Source organism: Salvia splendens, chromosome 7 (assembly GCF_004379255.2).
Source record: "Salvia splendens isolate huo1 chromosome 7, SspV2, whole genome shotgun sequence".
Taxonomy (NCBI): domain Eukaryota; kingdom Viridiplantae; phylum Streptophyta; class Magnoliopsida; order Lamiales; family Lamiaceae; genus Salvia; species Salvia splendens.
In genome coordinates this window covers 2,659,119-2,678,347 of record NC_056038.1, presented here as the reverse complement: position 1 = coordinate 2,678,347, position 19,229 = coordinate 2,659,119, and the positions used below count along the sequence as shown (strand labels likewise).

Below are 19,229 nucleotides of genomic sequence, written 5' to 3'. Positions count from 1 at the left end.
TGAATGTTGGAAACTGTATATGATCAAAATCATTTCAATAATCCACTAATAAATCTTGTTTTCTTTTTTGAAGCAATCTCATTTGCACAAATAATTAAATACATAAAAAAATATATTTTTCACACCATATAACTCAACTTATTGACCTAATTTATCATTTTGGGGTTCCACGACCTAGTATTTTTTAGTAAGTATACTGATCCATTTAATTACTATAATTTATAAATTCATTTTTATTCACCAAGATTGTCATAATTAGACTTATCATAATTATTATACATTCAACAACAAATTTTAAAATATGTAAGAAACCATTATTTCGTAGAGAGATAAGTACTATAAATACAAATAATTAAAACAAGTAAATAATGAGAATTGGTTGTTTTGTTTGTTGCTTCAATACGCTCCACGTGGCCCACATAGCTCATAATTGGGCTTGGGCCCAACAAGCCGCCGCTCCTCCATTCACGTCACAACGGCTATGAATAATTTATTTTTCTCAAATACAATTATTCATATTAATAGGTAAATAGTAATACTAGTATTATTATAATTCCTTTTTTTTATTACTTACATTTACTTTTACCCAACTTAATTGAATTAGGATTACGATGCCGTTATCCATTTAATTTTAATAATTAATTCCACAGTCGCAGCTCTAAATATGCTAAGAGTTGAACGACGTAAACACGGAATTTAACGCCATTTAAACTAGTATTAAAAGCACAATATTTATCACAGATACAATTAAATTAATAAACAAACATTTCCACGTGTCTGCCATGAGGGGACATGATCATAATTTCTTTCATTATTTTGATTCATGGACTTGAATAACACATTGTTTTTGGTCACACTAAAAACATATTACCAATAAATGAAGATTCGGTTTAGTGATTTTTAGAGGATAAAATACCAATTCCGTCAAAATCTCACATATAGTTATTTTTTAAATTTCAAAAAAACAGTACTCATAATAAACTAGGAAATGAGATTCTCTAAATAAAAAGTTAACATCCAATTCCACAATATCTAATAAATTTGTCATCTAATACTACTTGAATTTGAATAAGTATCATTATAAGATATAATTATCTTAATTAACCTGACACGTGGACGAGCACGTGACCCCACCAACGATCACGTGACCACCTTTGACTGATCATCACCATTTTCCTCCATTACTGAAATTCATAACTCAGCAGTAATAATCATAAGAAAAAAAAATAAAACAAAAAACCCATTAATCTGCTTTTTCCATTCTCTCTTCCCTTCTGAATCAAGCAAAATCCACATGCATTTATACATACACTATACATACAACCGCTTCGTCGCCCTCATTTCTGTTTACGCGCCGTTTTCTCCCCAACCAAAGCAGCCATAAATCTCGCAAGAAAATCCAGCTTTCTCACTCAATTACTCATCTCACATTTCAATTCGGTTCCATCCTTCTTGGATTTCTCAAAAAAATGGGGAATTGTTTGGGGACAACGAAGAAATCGGCGGCGGAGATCGCGCCGTCGGAGCTGATGAAGCCGGCGCCGGTGATAAAGCTGTACGGGCATCCGGACAGCTTCGCGACGTCGCACGTGAGATTAGCCCTCTCGTACAAGCCGGTGACGCTCCAATTCGTGCCCTCCGACGCGCAAGAAAACCCTACGATTATGTACCGGAACGACGTCGTCACGGGCTCGGTGGAGGAGATTCTCAGGTATTTGGACGCGAAGTTCCCCGACCCACCGGTGTCGGCGGCGGGGAGCGTGTGGGGGTGGTGCGGGGAGAAGACGCCGGCGGTGGTGTGGGTGGTGATGCTGCAGCATCGGAGCATGGGCTGGCATCTGGAGAGGATGGAGAAGTGGGCGGCGGACATGGAGGCGCGTGGGGGGAACGCGAGGGGGGATCCGTCGATGGGGAGCCCGAGGATGGAGGTGAAGAAGTTCGCAAAGAGCTACTCGCAGCTGCAGCAGGTATTGCTCGAGCACGCGCAGATGGAGGAGAAGGTCATGTTTCAGATCCTCGAATCCGCCGATCGAGGTAATTGGATTGGATTTTTACTGTTTCTATGGATAATGTCTTCGATTTTGACCTAAGGTACAAGTGTCTATTGCGTATGTACAACGTTTTTTTTTGCAGTCTCCGTTTTTTTGGGGGGAAACAGAATTTGATGTGAATGTGAGATCTAAGCTACAATATTTGTCGATGTTTTGTGTTTTTTGTTTATATTTTATAGTTGTATTGTCTTTTAAGGAAGTGTGTAAATTGGTTCCTTTTGATGGGAGTAATTAAGGGCATGATGTGTTGTTCATGAAGTTAAAAGAGGAGACTTTAAAGGGATGTAAAGCTCAAGTTTTATCTTTAAGTTCTTGATGACTAATTTCTTCTAGATTGGAACTTGAAAGTTGCAAAATTTGATAAATTGTTTTACTGATTAGTGATTACTAATTAGAAGAATAGGCCAAAGTTGTGTGCTTGGTTCACTAGTTATATTCAGGTGCGAAAGAAGAAGTTGATTGATTAGAAGGGAGTGGAAATTCGATATCGAACACTAATTTCTTGAGGAAAATCTAGAGTAAGTTGAGAGGGGCATGTGAATTGGAAGGTGTGTGAATTGGAGACTGCAAATTTTCTGTATAAATGGTGTCTAAATGTTTGCAGGAAACTGAGATTAAACTCAGAAATTGTATAGTGAATGTTTGCAAGAATTTCTAATGATTGCTTTGTGATGGTTGATTTGGAAATGATTTACATGTCAGTTATTGATGGTTCCAACGCATGATTTAGGGTTGTGCAAATCTGCAAACGAGGATCACGCAAGAGACCTACCTATAATGAATGGTATAAAAGAGGAGATTAAGATAATAGGAGTCATGAATGCCGGGAGCCCAGACTACCAAGAGGCCCTCGGTCGCCTCTTGTCCCGTCTCAAGAAACTAAAGGTGGGTTGGATCCTCCTTCTGTGCTAACCTTTAGGATATAAGACAAAGTCTAAACCTGCCTGTTTTTTACACCAGGAAAACTGCAAGCAACACTTTGAAGCGGAGGAGCGCGAGCTGCTGCCACTGATGGAGGCGACGGACTTGAACAAGGTGCAGCACGAGAAAGTGCTGCAGCAGTCCTTGGACGCGATGCGCGAGACGCACTCTCACCTGTTCCGTTTCTTCATGGAAGGGCTGTGCCCTCAAGACGGGATGCACTACTTTGGGTTGATCAAGAGATACTGCGACAACGTTCGAGCATCGCTTATGCTGCACATGACGGTTGAGCAGTGAAGTTGCCAATATTCTTACAAGGTAATTAAAAAGGTAGCTTTGCTGCTTTTTTTATCTGTTTCTCAACAGAGGGTGGTTGGTTTCCTTGCATTGCCATCAGAAGAAGAGATTGTGTCACTAGTGATTTTTTTGCTTTGGTTAGTTGAAAAGCATGATTTCCACATCCCACCAAACCTGGTTTGTAATGTATATCCATCACCAAAACTGTTTCATTGTAGAAAGTTATGAGGATTCATATTTTTCTTGAATTAGAGTTTCAGATCTTTGTTTGATGCAACTACAAGTGTATGTATATATGTATCTCAATACTATATTAGACAGTTTGAGCATCAGATTCCCACACACAAACACACACATCAGAGGTCCATCCAGCTATTCTTTAGATGTTTCCTTTAACTTTTGGTCTTTTTCTTTACAGCCTCTGCTTTTTTCTTGAAGCATTGTTGCAAGTTTTGAGGTGTCATGTCTTGAATGTTTATCCCATTTTTCGATCGAAATCCAATGTCTATAATGGTTCAATCAATTATGTTGTTTTTTTTTAAAAAATTTATTTCATTGAATTGAAATGATTAATTAATATTTTGCAATGCCATGTGTCTAAAGATTTAGTGAAGTATGAGGCCAAAATTTTAAAAAGTTAAAAGAGATTTTAATTGTAGATTTATCAAATGATAAAATGGGATATTATATGGGGGACAAAAAGTGTGTATATGCTTTTCGATTTTCAATGGAGATCTATTGTGTGGTTCCTAATTAATAATAATGGCAACAACAACAATTCTATCAAGAATTCATAATGTGGTTTTCAATGTTTCATTATTGGAAGGAAGAAATTGGTCTTTTTTTTTGTAACTAATTTTAATCCAACGGCCATTTGTTATTCATATGCAAGTTCTAGCACTTCAACAGAAAATTTCTCAAATCAGACAAACAAACAAACAAATAAATTCTAGAGTAAATATATAATATCATAACAAAATTTTAGTGTGTGTTACAAAATATACCACCGATTATTTATGAAAACGGAAATTTAATTTATTTTACCAAAACTATGAATTTACCAGTATTAAAATAGTAAGTAGTAAAGAAATTGGTGGGTTGAAAACCCAAAAGAAAGTAGGTGTTTTTAGGCCCACAAACCACCATGTTAATTGTATCATCATGCCCATTATCTCAAACATTCAACACTATTAGGATTACAGATTACTCAAATAATAGCAATACAAACAAGTGGAGCACTAGTTTATTATACAAATAAAAATTGACTAGGACCAATTCACATTAACATTAATGTATTTGTATTTTGCAGATTGAAGACACCGTAGTAAAATACATCATGGTATATTATACACAAAATGATACACGGTCAGATCATGATGTACAATAAACACACACACACACCATTTTTATTGCTTAATTGTTACGATCATAATCTCTAAAAACATTGTTTAAAACAAAATAGAAAGCATGCAAATGTAATTACGGCCAAGGCCTCCGGCGCCGCCCCGCCTCTGTCGCAGTTTCCTCCGCCACGGTGAGGGTGGTGGTTGTTTCCTGCACCGGCTGCTGCATACACCGGGGTCACGCCACCACCACTAGGGACGTGTGAGCCTCCGGAAACCACCGGACTGCCTCCGCCAACACTGCCGGCGTGGGCCACCGTTTTTTCAACTCCTCCTGCACAGTCTTGATTGATTAACATGATTTCATTTCTTTACAAATAAGAAATTCAAGATTGAAAATATAATACTCCTACCTAGTTGATGAATGAAAAGGAAAAGGAGAGGCATGAGCACAAGTAGTAGAAACAGCCTTTGTTTGCTTCTCATTTTTGCCTCTGAGTTTACATACAAAAACAACAAAGAAAAATTGTTGATTCATGTAATTTATATATAATCTTATTCCACTCTTATTACTAAAAGTCACAAAAAGGCTAATATTCTTGAAATGCAATAATCACTTTAAGTTATCTTATCTGTTTGCAAAAAAAGTTTATTTAGTTTGTGATGATATCGTACAGTCGAATCTTATGTAGATGGTGTTCGAGTAAAATAAGGAACTTTTCCAAGAGTTAAAAATGGAATTGGCAAACTCCAAAAGAATTTGTGTAAACTTTTTAAGAGCCCCAATTTTATTTTATTTTTATTTTAAGTTAACCAAGCAAATCTTACTTGTGAATAGTCTAAACTGAGGTTGTCATCTCGATAAGAAATTATATAAATCAAAGTCTTAGTTGAGTTCCATGAATACTAACTTCCCCCTTTATTCTAATAGTGCATGTTTTAGGTATAAATTGATTTGATTGATGTCTTTATTTTACAAATAATAACTTGTAGGAGTAAAAATTTTAGACGATCCACACATACTGAATTTTCTCCTTTATTCTAACGGTGCATGTTATAGGTATAACTTGACGTAGCATTGTGATTGATGCCCTTTTACTTTTGATCAACTTGGGCTAATTTGATACTCCTCTTTATTCTCACCAAAGGCCAATTGCTAATCAATGTTCAGCAGCACTAACACATCTTAAAAGTACTTAGGACTTATTCAGACAAGATTTTTTGCTAGTTCATAGTGTGTATCAATGATCTTAATATAATCTCAAGGTGGCTTTATCTGCATATTTATCCAAGCAGTTGTAGGATGGTCTGGAGTAGTACCTGAAGCAGTGGTGGCGGACGACGTTGGGGTCTAATATATTGGCAACAATTATAGGGTATTTTTTCATGTCGTCGTAGCTGAAAGTTGCAACAAAGATCAACAAAGATGCGCATGAGATGAGATAGAAATAATTAAATGATATGAAAATTCGAGTTATGTATATATATTTAATATTATTAATTATGAATAAATTTTGAAATAAGTTATATAACATCAAACTTTTTGTGTATAATAGTTGTGACACAAATGAGCTTGGCAGGAATCAACCACAGGCCGTGGAGTTGCTAGACCTAGCAACTCACTGCTTGCGCCATTGAGTGGATACATGATTATAATGAATATAGACAAGCTTATTTGGAATTGTTGGGGGTTCCATGGGTCCCCCAAGACCCTTCATAGGTCTGCCACTGACCTAATGTGCAGTCATACCCATTTTACTCCTATTCTATTATAAAAGTCAATATAATGAAAGTATGGTCCACAATCCACTAATTTATTTCCTTATTTTTCTTTGTGAAGTCAAAATAATTTCTTAAAACTCTGTGCCAAATCAAAATGGGACTATAAATAGCGGACGAAGAGAGACTTTAGTTGATAGTGCAAGTGCTTAGGGCACTAGTCTTTCGATCTTCTCAAGGGCCGTGTTCGATTCCTATTGGCTACAGACAAATACTCCCTCCGTCCACAAAAGATAGTCTCATTTGTGGATGACACGAGTTTTAATGAGAAATTGGTAAAAAAAAACGAGGAGAAAAAGTAGTAAAGTAAGAGGGATATGGGAGAAGAAGTAAGTAAAGTGAGTGAGAGAATTTTTTAGAAATGAGACTATTTTTAATGAACATCCCAAAATAATAAAATGGGATTATTTTTCATGGACAGATGGAGTATTAACATAACTTTGGGCCCCAATGTCAGGCCTTATTTCAAATGAAGCTTCTTCTTCAAGAAGCAAATGCTTTATCAATGTTATGCAACAGTGCCATTAAAATCTAGATTTACAAACAAGCAGGGATTTGGAAATTGAAGGAAATGAAGGAATAATATCAATTTGTTCGAAAAAATACACCACAATGCATGTTATTGGGTTGGGAACAGCAAAACGTTACCATATTTTATGAAATGAACAGAAGGTACATTGGTGGGGATAAGACTTTTTACGTTAAAAAAAGGAAATGCCATTTTAGGAGACCCAACCCAACACATTTTATGGCAAATTGAAAGAAATATTATGAAGGTCAAATTCTTGTCTCTCCCACAACTCAAAATTAGTTGGAATAACCATGAAGTTGGGATTTGCTCACAGTTATTGCACAACGAAAAATCCTAGTCGCCTAAGTTGATGCAATCTGTTGATTAGTGTGCATTATGTATAGATGGATAGATAAATGAACTAAAATGCATTAAAATGTTTATTTAACCTTTCGGCGAAAAGCAAAGAATTACACAAGGAAGTGTAACTACCAGATCCTGCACCATCAGGTCAGGTTATTGTTTTACTTACAGAAGAAAGAGTTTTGAGGAGTTGAGGAGAAGGTCGTCTCACGATGTGGTTCAGATATATTGCGAGGGTTAAGAGGGTCAACACGCCCGCCTGATGAAGAGTGCTCAGTGAGGGCGGTGCAGTCGACAAGAGAGGAGCTGTCCCCAAACTAACCTGCAGGATAATGGCCCTTTTAGAGCAATTCCCACAACAATGTTTGTACACATACAAGGAAGTTGATCTTAGTACCTGAACTGCAGCAATGCCAATAGTGCTTCCTATTAAAGGCCGTAATGCAGGAGGTATATCAGGTGTTCTCGTCGACCACCACAGGCCACCAATGGCAAGTAAAGATGCAGCAGCGAGTACTTGGTGGACAAGCTGGCATATAGAAGAAAGGCATATGAGTTTGATTATGCCATGCTTCTGCCGTGAAGCTTGTCTCGTGACTAATAAACACTGTTTAGTACTTGAACATAATCACAACCGATAAATTAACTTTGCCATGTAAAATTGTGATGATTATATATGGTTAGTGTTCTAAGTTTCATTACTTGTTAAGACATTTGATTCAACGCCTCAAAATTGCTATATTCCACACGGAAAAACTACAGGCGCTGTTGGTGTATCATCAAACAGATTTTGTACCTGAGTCTTCAAGACAAATACATCATCTGAAACCCATCCCTCGCTGGTACGTGAAGAAGCACTAAAGGCACCGCCCTGGAAATATCAAATCTACTTGGTTATGTAACCATACATAAATTTCACTTCAAACGATTCAGTTAGAAAACTGACAAAAGAAAAGGTATACTTACACTTTCAGCCACAAATGCTCCAGAGATAGCAGTGATCCCAACAATAAAACTTACAGGGAGAACAAAACGCTTGACCTTTGCTGCCTGCTGAACCCAGGCTATTGATTCCGCAGGGGATTCAGGCATGGCGACAGAAAGAGCCGTCCAAAAGAGCCCGGAGTAAACAGCAAAGGTTGAAACCGAATGAGCTGCTAGGTGGTAAAAACTTACTCTTGGTCCAGCAAACTCAGACTTGGGTTCCTAAGAGAAGGAAATAATTTTCTTTAGAAACAAAAAGCTATCATAATCAAGTAATGTAAATGCGGTAGAAACTTTAGCTTTACCTCTGAACACTTGGCTGTCCACCGCCCTATTAGTCCCTGCCCAGCACAAAGAGCAAATAGTCCAGAGAGCCTAAGTCCGAGGCGGAGTGTAATATATCCTTTTAAAAGAAAATATGAAAAAGGTACTCCAAACATAACGGCCAATGACCTTCCCCACAAAACATGAGCATACTCCATATAATACATTAACCTAAAATCATCAATAGTCATCTCTTTATTTACTCTGCAAAAATAAAAACAAGATTGGTTAACTGTTAAAAGTCATCTCAGGAAAGCTGAAAAAAGTTAATAAAATTGAAAGAACATGCATGTCCAGTAGCATTTCAAGTGCCCCCAACATGTACCAAAAGCCATGCAAAAAACCATAATTGTCATGGAAAGGGTTTAAGAGAAACAATCTGCATTATATACTTATTAAGCAAAACATTCTGATCTTGGAGTAAGCAATCTAAACAATGCTGAGGGCAGTGAGTGAGAGATAAATAAAAAACAAATTGGATTTAGTGACTTGATTTACCGTTTGTATTCATGGGATTGCTTGTATTTTTCAAATTCTGCCAACCAATCGTCATTAGAGAAAGGAAGACGGCCAGTGAATTTCCAGTCTGTCATTGGAAGGCCAGACTTAGCCAGCCGTGTGACGCCACCGAGAACCACCATGCTGTACACCCAAGCAGCAGATACAAAAAGCCAAATACCAACTACTTCCTGAGCATTGGACCCAGCAGTGACCAGAAGTTTCAATCCTTCTGTTCCTTTTGCATTTGCGGATGTGGAAGTTGAGAAATTCCGGAATGAGCGAATGTGGAAGTTCTGGACAGATAACAACAGTCCTATGTAAGGATTATGGTCTAGTTAGAAAATGAATTCAATAGCATAGTCTGAAAAGAGTGGATAAACTATTACGCATTTTAGAGCAGAAAACAGTAGTATAAGAAAATGAGTTGTATGATACTGTATATCTTAAATTTTCATCTAGTCATAGCAATTTCCAGTATTCATTTTAGTAATTAGCTGTACAACAGGTCATGTAGGAGTCAGAATTCTAGCATCCCCGATTGAAAATCTTAAGAAGCAAAACAACATCAAAGCTACCTCATGAAACACTAAGTTATTCAAATAGGAACAAATGTCCAATGAACAAAAGGATGCGCATAAAGCTCAATACAATTTATTGCAACTCGTTCTAGTCAGGAAAGGTTACAAGTGTTAGAATCCAGAAAAGAGGCAATATCCTAACCTAAAATAGCACATTGCATCAAAGCCAATATAATTATATGCAAACACAAATCATCATAAAAGACATTCATGTTGTTCACGCAATAAACATGACAAGAATTGCACTAAATGCATAACTCCAAAATGTAATATCAACGAAACATTCAGAAGCAAACGTTAGAGTACACCATCGAACCACCGAAACGAATAGCCTTACACAGGACAGGAAACAAGCAAACAAGCACCTTAACAAGCTCATACAGACTGAAAACTGCCGCAAACAAATCATTTTTTAGCTCATCGACTGATTAGACAAATACAATTTCAGCTCACTTCTCCGAATTTCTAGTGTCCAAAACATATAACTAGAGTAGATATTAATGAACGCGTTTTCTGTTGTGACGCTACAAAAGAATGAAAACAAATGAATCACAGCAGCGAAAGAAGAGACAAAAATTTGAATACCTTAACATTATTTTGAAGCAATGACCTCAAACCACAGCCAATGAAGCTTCCTGTGATTGAGGTTTTGACGGAAGGAATGATTCTCGAATAGTAAAAGCTTGACTGTGATTCGGTTGAAGGAGTGGAATATGCTTTCCATTTGCAAAACTTCGATTCAGAAGATTTGGGGGTTAGGGATTTGCTCCTCCTCAGAAGCAAAATCAATTTGTTTTCAATCATGATGAAAATTAGATTTGAGTACTAATGTGCTATTGAATATGTGGGTATATACGTCCAAAATTAATCCAAACTATCCGTTCACAGACGTCCCCAAACCGAACCGAACCGGCCCGGAACCATCACCGGCGGTTCCGAACCGGAACCGGAACCGTCGGCGACGGTTCGAACCGTGCGCAAACCGTAACCGGCGGTTCCGACAGCTTTTCAGGCCTATTTTCGACCTACACGTTAGGCTTTTCAGAAACCGTCAGTGGAACCGCCGGTTTTCGTCAGAACCCATTGACGAAACCGGTTGTTCCGTCCCAAAAACCGCCGGTTCCGGCGGTAAACCAACGGTTCCGCCGGTTTTTCGATAAAAAAAGAGAAGTATGAAAATTTTTATCTACCTTGGGACGCAAAGTTAATATTTGCTCTGATGTGTGGACGGATTCTTACCATATAAATTCTTACATGGGAATTTCATGTAATTTTATAGATAATAGTTGGACTTTAAATAAACGTTTAATTAGTTTTAGACAATTTCCTTCACCACACACCGCACAAGCAATTGCATCTTTAATTATTCAAGTTTTGAATGATTATAATTTATACAACAAAATATTTTCGGTTGGTTTTGATAACGCAACCGCTAACACGGCAAGTATACCCGAATTAATTGTGGCTTGCTCTCCGGTGATAAGTGGTAAGTATTTTCTCCAAAGATGTATATGTCATATTTTAAATTTATATGTACAAGATGCTTTGTCTTTATGGCAAAGACATATTCAACCTATTACAATAGCTGTATCCTTGATCCACTGGAAGTCTCATATTGGCAAGGCGTGGAAGAAGTATTGTCATTCGAAAAAAATAAGGTACACAACTTTTAATTTAGATGTGTCTACTAGATGGAACTCTACATATGATATGTTGCATTCTACATTAGATCATATAGAATATTTGGTTGATTTTTATAGAACTTTCCCCGTAGATGATTTATATCTAACCTCTTCTTGTTGGGATCAAAGCATGAATTTATTTAAATTATTCAAAGATTTTAGAAATGCCACCGTTGAGTTATCGAGTGTGTATTATTGCACATCCGTTCGTGTTTTAGAACATTGCATGTATATATCACTTGGTTTTAAAACTGCAATGAAAATTCCGTAAATAATCTTGAATTAATGTGTGTTTTATATTGAAAAATGGCTAAGTATTTCAATGAGATCCCAACGGTTTTTTTGCTTGCAAAAGTTTTGGATCCAAACTGGAGACTAGTTGGTACTTTAAAAATTTTAGAATTTTATTACAACAATTTGGCTTCTATTGATCTTGAACCACTCCGAGCTTTGCAATCGAATGACGAGGACGGCGACAACAACATAAACCTAGCCCAAACATTCCAAATAAACCTCCCCCACCTCTCAACCCTGCAAAGAAGTTTTGAGTTCGATTTGCGGGCTCTCTTTCACGATTACGAAGCCAAGTACAACAATACCCACCAAGTGAGACCTAGACCCCCCGTCAAACACATAACTTTGGCTTCTTCCAAGTTGATGACCCCGACACCTAATTCCAATTGACGTACATATACGGCTACAGCAGCGGAGAAAGGATGGCAAATTTGGCAAGTGAGTTAGATTTCTATTTTGACTCACACTTTCCTTTCAATGATGAAGAAGGAGGTCCTGTTCCCCAATAAATCGACGTCCTAGATTGGTGGGGATCACACGAGAAAGATTTTCCCATCCTTGCATCAATGGCCAAGGAGATCTTTTCGGTTCCGACTTCCACTGTCGTCGTCGAGTCCGCCTTTAGTGTTGGAGGCAACGTCTTGGACGACAGAAGAAGTAGACTCACCGGGCAAAACATGGAAGTCACCATGTTACTTGATGATTGGTGCTCCGCCGAAATTAGAGACCAAGAAACGGATTGGGACAATCAAGTAGTACAACCCGACCAAGACTACTTCCCCGACGAAGAGTAGACCAATTCCTCTGATCAAGCCAAGTAGGTAAGCAATGTAAGAGAACTACGTGGACTTTGATTCCAAAATGCAATTGAGCATTGAGGATACGTAGGCATCTCAACTTAAATTTTAAATTTAAGTTGAGCTCAAGTCATTTTCCTTTATTTCTTTTTTCTCCCATTTGTTTCGAATATGTAATTTGTAAATTGTAATCAAGACTTTAAGTCTTTTGTAATTTATAATTTTTAAGTTGTAATTTGTAAATTTTAAGTTGTAATTTGTAATTTTTAAGTTGTAATTTGTAATATAGTTGAAATTTGTATCAATAAAATTGCATTTGTACATCACATTATTCTAATTTTATTTATGCAAGTATATTTACATTTTTTACTTGAATTACAATTTTAACAAAAATAAATAAATAAATAAACATGAACCGCCGAACCGGCCCGGAACCAGACAGGAACCGGCGGTTCCGGACCTTGACGTGAACCGTCGGTTCACGGTTCAAGAACCGGAACCGTCCAAGCTAGGACGGGCCGGTTCAGGTTCAAGAAAATCTTGAACCGGAATCGGCGGTTCCGAACCGTGAACCGCCGGTTCCCGAACCGTGGTGACGTCTCCGTTGCATGGTTTTATATTTATAAACTTAGGCTTCATTGAAAAACTGTGTTTTAATTAAGTAATTCACCAATAATTTACTATTTGACTTTATGTTGTAAATTCGACTTCACTAATATTCATCGGCTTTTCATTTTAATTAGCAATAAATTATTTGTAAAAAGTAGGGCAAATGTTTGATTTTATTCAATGCATATGCATTTAACTGAAATGTCTTCATTTCTTGAGTAATTGCTCCATGGATTATTTGGTTCGACAATTTGTAACAAAATATTTTTAAGCTAAGTTGAACGTTAGGTAGTTTTTTTATAATTACATTGAGGATGAGATATTTCATTGTAAAATGCTAAAATGATAGATTATTTGACCAAGAAACTACACCACAAATTTGTTTTTATGATATGGATTTAGTAAATCGAGCAAGCTCAAAAAAAGTTGTGCCATTTAAACTTTATTTGATGGGCCAAAAGTCTCGCTGAATCACTTTAGCATGCAGGCCCATAGTCTCGGTAAAACAACTATTCATTTGGTGTCTTGAAAATCTTGTTCCTTTTTTTTAAAAAAATACATAATAATAATAATATTATGAAACCAAAGTTTCTACATAGTTAAATGATTATAACAAAAAATAATAAAAATGAAAACACACACATACTTTTGTGTAAATATGCATGAGCACATAGCATATAATTAATGATATATTCACGTGGGGTTGGTGGTCAAGTAACCCCACATCCTGCTCACAAGAGTTCGAAAACTTCATTAAATTCAATTTTAGAGCTTCCACTACACCATGGCGGGACAATTCTAATTCTTTGCGTTTGTGATATGCTGTCAGACATACGAGTTTCGTTTTCTGTATTCGCCACAGTACAGTATGAAAGTACTAAAAACAAGTCAAAAGCAATGAGTGTGAGATGGCCCATTTAATTTACCGCAACTCAAGCCAAGATTGAAGAAGCACAAAATCTTGTCAAAACTTTCAGGCATTATAAAACACACCTCACTCACTTTCACTCACACCAAAGACTTTCCTGTCTGAAAATGGCAGACTTCCAAACCAATAACCCTCTCCTTCTCTCCCTCTTCTTTCTTCTCTCCCTCTCCTCCTCTCTCATCCAATCCTCCAATTACGACCAACAAGAGCTCCAGTGGCTAGACGACAAAGATGACGAGATCTCCATGTTCCAAAGCAGACACTCATCCCTCAGAAGCTGCGATTTCAGCAAAGGAAAATGGGTCTACGATCAAACCTACCCTCTCTACGACGCCAACTGCCCCTACCTAAGCAGCGCCGTCACCTGCCGCAAAAACGGCCGCCCCGACTCCGACTACGAGAAGTGGAGGTGGAAGCCACATGGCTGCTCTATTCCTAGGTGATCACCCCATTAATGTACTAGTATTCAAGATTCTTTGGAGTGTACTAGGATTTTTTGGAGTTCTCTAGAATTTTTGGAGCATACTAGGAATTTTTGGAGTGTACTAGGATTCAACATTCTCTGGAGTGTACTAGGATTCAAGATTTTTTGAGTGTACTAGAATTCAAGTTTCTTTGGAGTGTACATGGATTCAAGATTCTTTGGAGTGTTCTAGGATTCAAGATTCTTTGGAGATTTTTTGGAGTGTACAAGGATTCAAGATTCTTTGGAGTGTACTATGATTCAAGATTATTTGGAGATTTTTTGGAGTGTACTAGGATTTTTTTGGAGTGTACTAGGATGCAAGATTGTTGCATATGTGTATAATGTATGTGTTGTGAAAATGCAGGTTTGATGCATTGGATTTTCTTGGAAGGATGAGGAGGAAGAGGATCATGCTGGTGGGTGATTCCATAATGAGGAACCAGTGGGAGTCCCTCGTTTGCTTGGTCCAGTCCGTGGTCCCGACAGCGCGAAAATCGGTCATCTACAACGGCCCTACTATGGCCTTTCTTGCTCTAGTGAGTGTTCACATTTCATAATTTTTTGCACGATTCAAGAATGAGTCATGACTCTGCCAATTTGGGCAGGATTTTGAGATGTCTATTGAGTTCTGTTGGGCTCCTTTCTTGGTGGAGTTGAAGAGAGAGGCTGATGGGAAGAGAATACTGCACCTAGATTTGATTGAGGAGAATGCCAAGTATTGGAGAGGTGTGGATGTCCTCGTGTTTGATTCGGCTCATTGGTGGACTCACTCGGACAAACGAAGCTCGTATGATCACCCGTTTCGCCTCTGTTTTACGCGGTTTTAGTGAGTGATGTTCTTTTCTTGCAGGTGGGATTTTGTGATGGAGGGGAACAATGTGTACAAAGGCATCAATCCATCACTTGCTTATGAGAAAGGGATGAGAACTTGGGCAAAGTGGATTGACCTAAATCTTGATCCTAGGAGGACTAAAGTGTTCTTTAGAACCATGTCACCTAGACATAACAAGTACTACTATGAATCTATGATTAAATATTTTATTACAAATTCTGATTATTTAAAATAATCCAAATCTTGGCTTGTTTCTGCAGGGAAAATGGAGGGAAGTGTAGTAAAGATACGGAGCCGTTGAAGTATCTAACCCGACCTCATGTCCCGGAGCCAATGGTGGTTCTGGTGAAGGTGCTGAGGAGCATGGAGTTCCCGGTGTCGTTTCAGGATGTGATGACGTTGTCGGATTTGAGACGGGACGGTCACCCCTCGGTCTATGCCCGGGTAGCCGGGGGGAAGAACAACCAGCTAGTGAAGGATCACAGCTCTGATTGTAGCCATTGGTGTCTGCCTGGAGTGCCTGATACTTGGAATGAGATCTTGTATGCAATGCTTTGAATTAGGACGAATGAATAGTTGTGGTTGAAGTTTATGATTGAGTTAAGCTTTGCCAAGTGTTTGTACCTTTGATCTATTGTAAAAATGTTATGTTTTATAGTTAGATGTTATGCTTGTTTGCTTTTTACATTTATTGAGTCTTCTTTTGTCTTTTTGAAAGACGGTGTTATGTTCCTATTTCGATGTCGATAATATGTGTTACGTGTATACTGATGATGTCGTTTTATACATGTTATATACTCCATATTACTAAAAAAAATTAAGTAATGAGACTCAATATTATCTAAATTTCAAAATTTCTAAACCAAATTGGGATTATTTTATATTGAGTGTGATCATTATATGACATTTTGTGTCATTTGGCATAAACAATGATTTTATGAAGTCCCAATGTAATGTTATAGAGGGAAAGGCAATGCAAAAGAAACCCAAGCCATAGTTATATTTAATGTTGAAATGGGGTGTGAAATGACCAATTAACCCTTGGTGACAAATTTTCGTTCATTTGTAAAAATTGACTGTATAGTTTGCATTTCTTCACCTTTTTTTTATCTGTGCCATTAATTCCTCCTTGTGACTTTACAGCACCAAATGTAAAATCATAGTGTCTGAAAACACTACATGATGCTTTGCTAATTGCCATTATTAGGGCAAACTTTTTTTGCATTGCACTCTTCAATGATTGTTACCACTTCTAGTGAAAATAAAGATTCATGTTCTTGAGCAGTAAATTAGATCAAATTTTATAATGACTATCAAAGATGTCACTTTTTTTTTGAGTTTCAATCTTATAGGAGTATATCAAAAAATAACAGAGTACACAACACCGATAATAACACAATCTTATTTTTATCTTTCTAACTCATCTCAGGTCTATATTAGCAACACTACCAAGCAAGACCTTACATTCATGAACTTAACAATTTGATTTGGAATTTTTTTTTACATTAAATATGAAATACATATGAGAGTTTTGCAGTAGTTAGTAATTTTCTTGACCGATTAATAATCATGTAAATTACTCTTGCTTTTTATTGGAGAATGGATTAGTTGTGTTGGTTGAAAAAGTGAAAGTGGTTTTTTGTTCTTCACCAAATTTAAATAATTGTCTGTAAATAATTAAAGTATGCAATGACTCCACATCCTCTCTAGTTTACTTTAGATCCTTCCCTATCCTACTTCAAGCTTTTTCCAATTAATCACTGTTTAACTCTTTATACTCTGATTATAACTTTAACTACACTAAATTAAAAAAGAAAATATATAAAATCTCAACCTTCAAAGAGCTAAACTTTATTTCCTTGTAAAATGAAAATTTAGTTATGCACAAAAAAATTTCAATAGTATACACAAAGAAACCTCAGTAAATAGTTTATTCCAAACACAGCAGATAGGATTCTATACATTCACCTATAAATGCAGCAAACCTCCAGGAAACACCATGACCTCCCCCTTGTCAAGAACCTTACCGAGGATAGATCCTTCCATCCGCCACGAAGGCAACCTCAGTTGCTCGTGGGTGATAACGTGGGAAGTTTATGCCACCGGGCTCAAAGTTCGCGCGAAAAAACAGACATGCCACAAGGTTGATAACACTTAATATAAAGTTACAATTATTGTTTCAAAGGGCAATCATCTCTCTTCCACTGAATTGAGTGAATACAGAAGCAACTTATACAGTAAGATGTGAAAGATAAAACGAAGAAAATAGGCCGGAGCATGAGAAATTCTGCGTTTTATTAAAGCAAGGCAGTTAAAAAAAAACACAATCCTGTTTGAGTACCTGAGATAAGGAACTGTTCAAAGCAGCTACTCCGTTTAATGATCATTTCTTTTTCTTAAATATAGTCATGACCTTTTTAATGTTTTGAAATTTTGCATGAGTTCAAATTTTCATGTCCAGTATCAATAAAAATTCTGGAATAAATTTATAATAGTATATCGTATATAAATCCAAATTCAAATATTATGAGTAGTGTTAAAAAGCTAATACTACTACTATATTAGTTCAACACCAGGATTTGATGAATGATGATAATTTATGTGCTTGCAAACCATCGAAGTTTTTTTTTTATTACAGCAAGAGCAAGAGACAATTTTTTTCACGTTTTCAAATATAACTAATTCATTAGGGCATCCGCAATGGTACGGATGTCCCGGCGGATATCCCAAAAACACCTCCTGCCACGTCTTAAAGACTTCCCACTGCACTGCCACGTCATAAGGACATCCCACTTCACAGTGGCGGACATCCCCAAAGAATCCCGACGGACTTCCCACATTAATAAAAATTCACAAATTCACCAAATTATAATTTACGGAATTAAAATTTACGGAACGATTACGGAATAAAATTTTCATTAAAAAAAAAGAAAGGTACATTTAAAAAAAAACTAAAAAAAGTACATTTCAACAAATAAATATTTCATCCACGACGACCCCTCCGCTGCCATACTTCTTCAATTATACCGGACGTCCGCGGAACTCCGGTGTCCGCAGCGGACGTCCGTGTCCGCGTCACCTTTGCACAATGGCGGACGTCCCACACGGACGTCCGGCACGCCGGTCGGACGTCCGCCGGGACGGGCGCTATTGCGGATGCTCTAAATATATATATATTTTTAAAAATTATAAATTAGTAATGTTTTTTTTAGTACTACAACGTATAGGACGTAAGAGCATGCGCAGCGGTGGCGTCCGTCGCCACCGCCGTCCGCACCGCTGGCACGGACGCCATCCGCCGCCGCTGCGCTCGCGCCGCTGGCACGGCGCTGCTCGATGTATCGAGCACGTCCGTGCCAGCGGACGCACACGTGGCGCGCTCCCATTCGTCAACGGCATAGCCGTTGTGTTTAAACAATTTTTATTTTTTTAAAAATCGGTATTTAATTATAAATAATGCTAAAAAATAAAAAAAATATTTTCCAAATCCCAAAAATATGGCCGTTTTTTCCCGTTTTTCTGAATTTTTTTGATTTTTTTTATTTTTTTTCCCAAAATCATCTATAAATACACACATTCATCACTCATTTATCACATCAATTCACCTCTCATTCATCTCTCATTCATAATTCTTATACAAACTATCAACACATTCAACCTTCACTCAAAACATCAAATGGATTTCACTCATCTTATGGCGGAAGCGGAGCGCGAAGAACAAGAATACTACGAACAACATCGTGCCGCTTACGAAGCATATGTCGCGGCGAATACCCCCGCTCATCCTCCTCAACGCACTAGATCAAATCGCCGCTACATCCATCGTGACCGAGAGGGAGCCCACGAAAGGCTCGTTCGACTACTTTGCCGACCATCCGCGGTTTCCGGCAGATTACTTCAGGCGCCGTTTTCGCATGTCAAAGCGCTTGTTCATGCGAATTGTCAACACATTGTCCGCACGTGTTGAAT

At 37.5% G+C, this 19,229-nt stretch overlaps 3 protein-coding genes across 6 annotated transcripts; 2 read left to right on the top strand and 1 right to left on the bottom strand.

Annotated features, from left to right (window-relative positions):
• The first annotated feature begins 1,205 nt into the window (after positions 1-1,205).
• On the top strand, positions 1,206-3,598 carry LOC121742573. The gene is made up of 3 exons (XM_042135754.1): positions 1,206-2,034; positions 2,782-2,936; positions 3,012-3,598. The coding sequence occupies exons 1-3, from the start codon at positions 1,470-1,472 to the stop codon at positions 3,267-3,269; spliced, it is 978 nt and encodes a 325-aa protein (XP_041991688.1). The 5' UTR covers positions 1,206-1,469; the 3' UTR covers positions 3,270-3,598.
• A 946-nt stretch (positions 3,599-4,544) lies between these two features.
• On the bottom strand, positions 4,545-10,469 carry LOC121742697 (cytochrome c oxidase assembly protein COX15-like). 4 transcript variants are annotated; one of them, XR_006038088.1, is made up of 10 exons: positions 10,238-10,469; positions 9,072-9,367; positions 8,555-8,777; positions 8,232-8,471; positions 8,062-8,136; positions 7,663-7,794; positions 7,435-7,587; positions 5,933-6,010; positions 5,026-5,106; positions 4,545-4,946 (listed from the first exon to the last, which is right to left on the bottom strand). XR_006038088.1 is itself a non-coding variant. In XM_042135923.1 (9 exons), the coding sequence occupies exons 1-9, from the start codon at positions 10,454-10,456 to the stop codon at positions 4,851-4,853; spliced, it is 1,512 nt and encodes a 503-aa protein (XP_041991857.1). In that variant the 5' UTR covers positions 10,457-10,469; the 3' UTR covers positions 4,545-4,850. The 4 variants fall into 4 exon arrangements, 3 of the variants coding, with proteins under 3 accessions (XP_041991857.1, XP_041991860.1, XP_041991859.1); XM_042135923.1 differs by lacking the exon at positions 5,026-5,106; XM_042135926.1 differs by lacking the exon at positions 5,026-5,106 and having other exon boundaries at positions 9,072-9,387; positions 10,238-10,375.
• A 3,570-nt stretch (positions 10,470-14,039) lies between these two features.
• LOC121811230 (protein trichome birefringence-like 36) lies at positions 14,040-15,947 on the top strand. Its single transcript, XM_042212043.1, has 5 exons — positions 14,040-14,401; positions 14,793-14,964; positions 15,034-15,215; positions 15,279-15,437; positions 15,521-15,947. Exons 1-5 carry the CDS (start codon positions 14,070-14,072, stop codon positions 15,816-15,818), a joined length of 1,143 nt encoding a protein of 380 aa, XP_042067977.1. The 5' UTR covers positions 14,040-14,069; the 3' UTR covers positions 15,819-15,947.
• Positions 15,948-19,229: the final 3,282 nt, after the last annotated feature.

What these genes read in the sequence shown, in the direction of transcription:
- LOC121742573 (XM_042135754.1), top strand. Translation starts at nt 1,470, where the DNA reads ATGGGGAATTGTTTGGGGACAACGAAGAAATCGGCGGCGGAGATCGCG. An exon ending in CCTCGAATCCGCCGATCGAG is followed by an intron (nt 2,035 to 2,781) that starts GTAATTGGATTG and finishes CGCATGATTTAG; the next exon opens with GGTTGTGCAAATCTGCAAAC. An exon ending in CCCGTCTCAAGAAACTAAAG is followed by an intron (nt 2,937 to 3,011) that starts GTGGGTTGGATC and finishes TTTTTACACCAG; the next exon opens with GAAAACTGCAAGCAACACTT.
- LOC121742697 (XM_042135923.1), bottom strand. Translation starts at nt 10,456, where the DNA reads ATGATTGAAAACAAATTGATTTTGCTTCTGAGGAGGAGCAAATCCCTA. An exon ending in GGACAGCCAAGTGTTCAGAG is followed by an intron (nt 8,472 to 8,554) that starts GTAAAGCTAAAG and finishes TCCTTCTCTTAG; the next exon opens with GAACCCAAGTCTGAGTTTGC. An exon ending in GTCCGCCACCACTGCTTCAG is followed by an intron (nt 4,947 to 5,932) that starts GTACTACTCCAG and finishes AAGACTGTGCAG; the next exon opens with GAGGAGTTGAAAAAACGGTG.
- LOC121811230 (XM_042212043.1), top strand. Translation starts at nt 14,070, where the DNA reads ATGGCAGACTTCCAAACCAATAACCCTCTCCTTCTCTCCCTCTTCTTT. An exon ending in CATGGCTGCTCTATTCCTAG is followed by an intron (nt 14,402 to 14,792) that starts GTGATCACCCCA and finishes GTGAAAATGCAG; the next exon opens with GTTTGATGCATTGGATTTTC. An exon ending in CTATGGCCTTTCTTGCTCTA is followed by an intron (nt 14,965 to 15,033) that starts GTGAGTGTTCAC and finishes CAATTTGGGCAG; the next exon opens with GATTTTGAGATGTCTATTGA.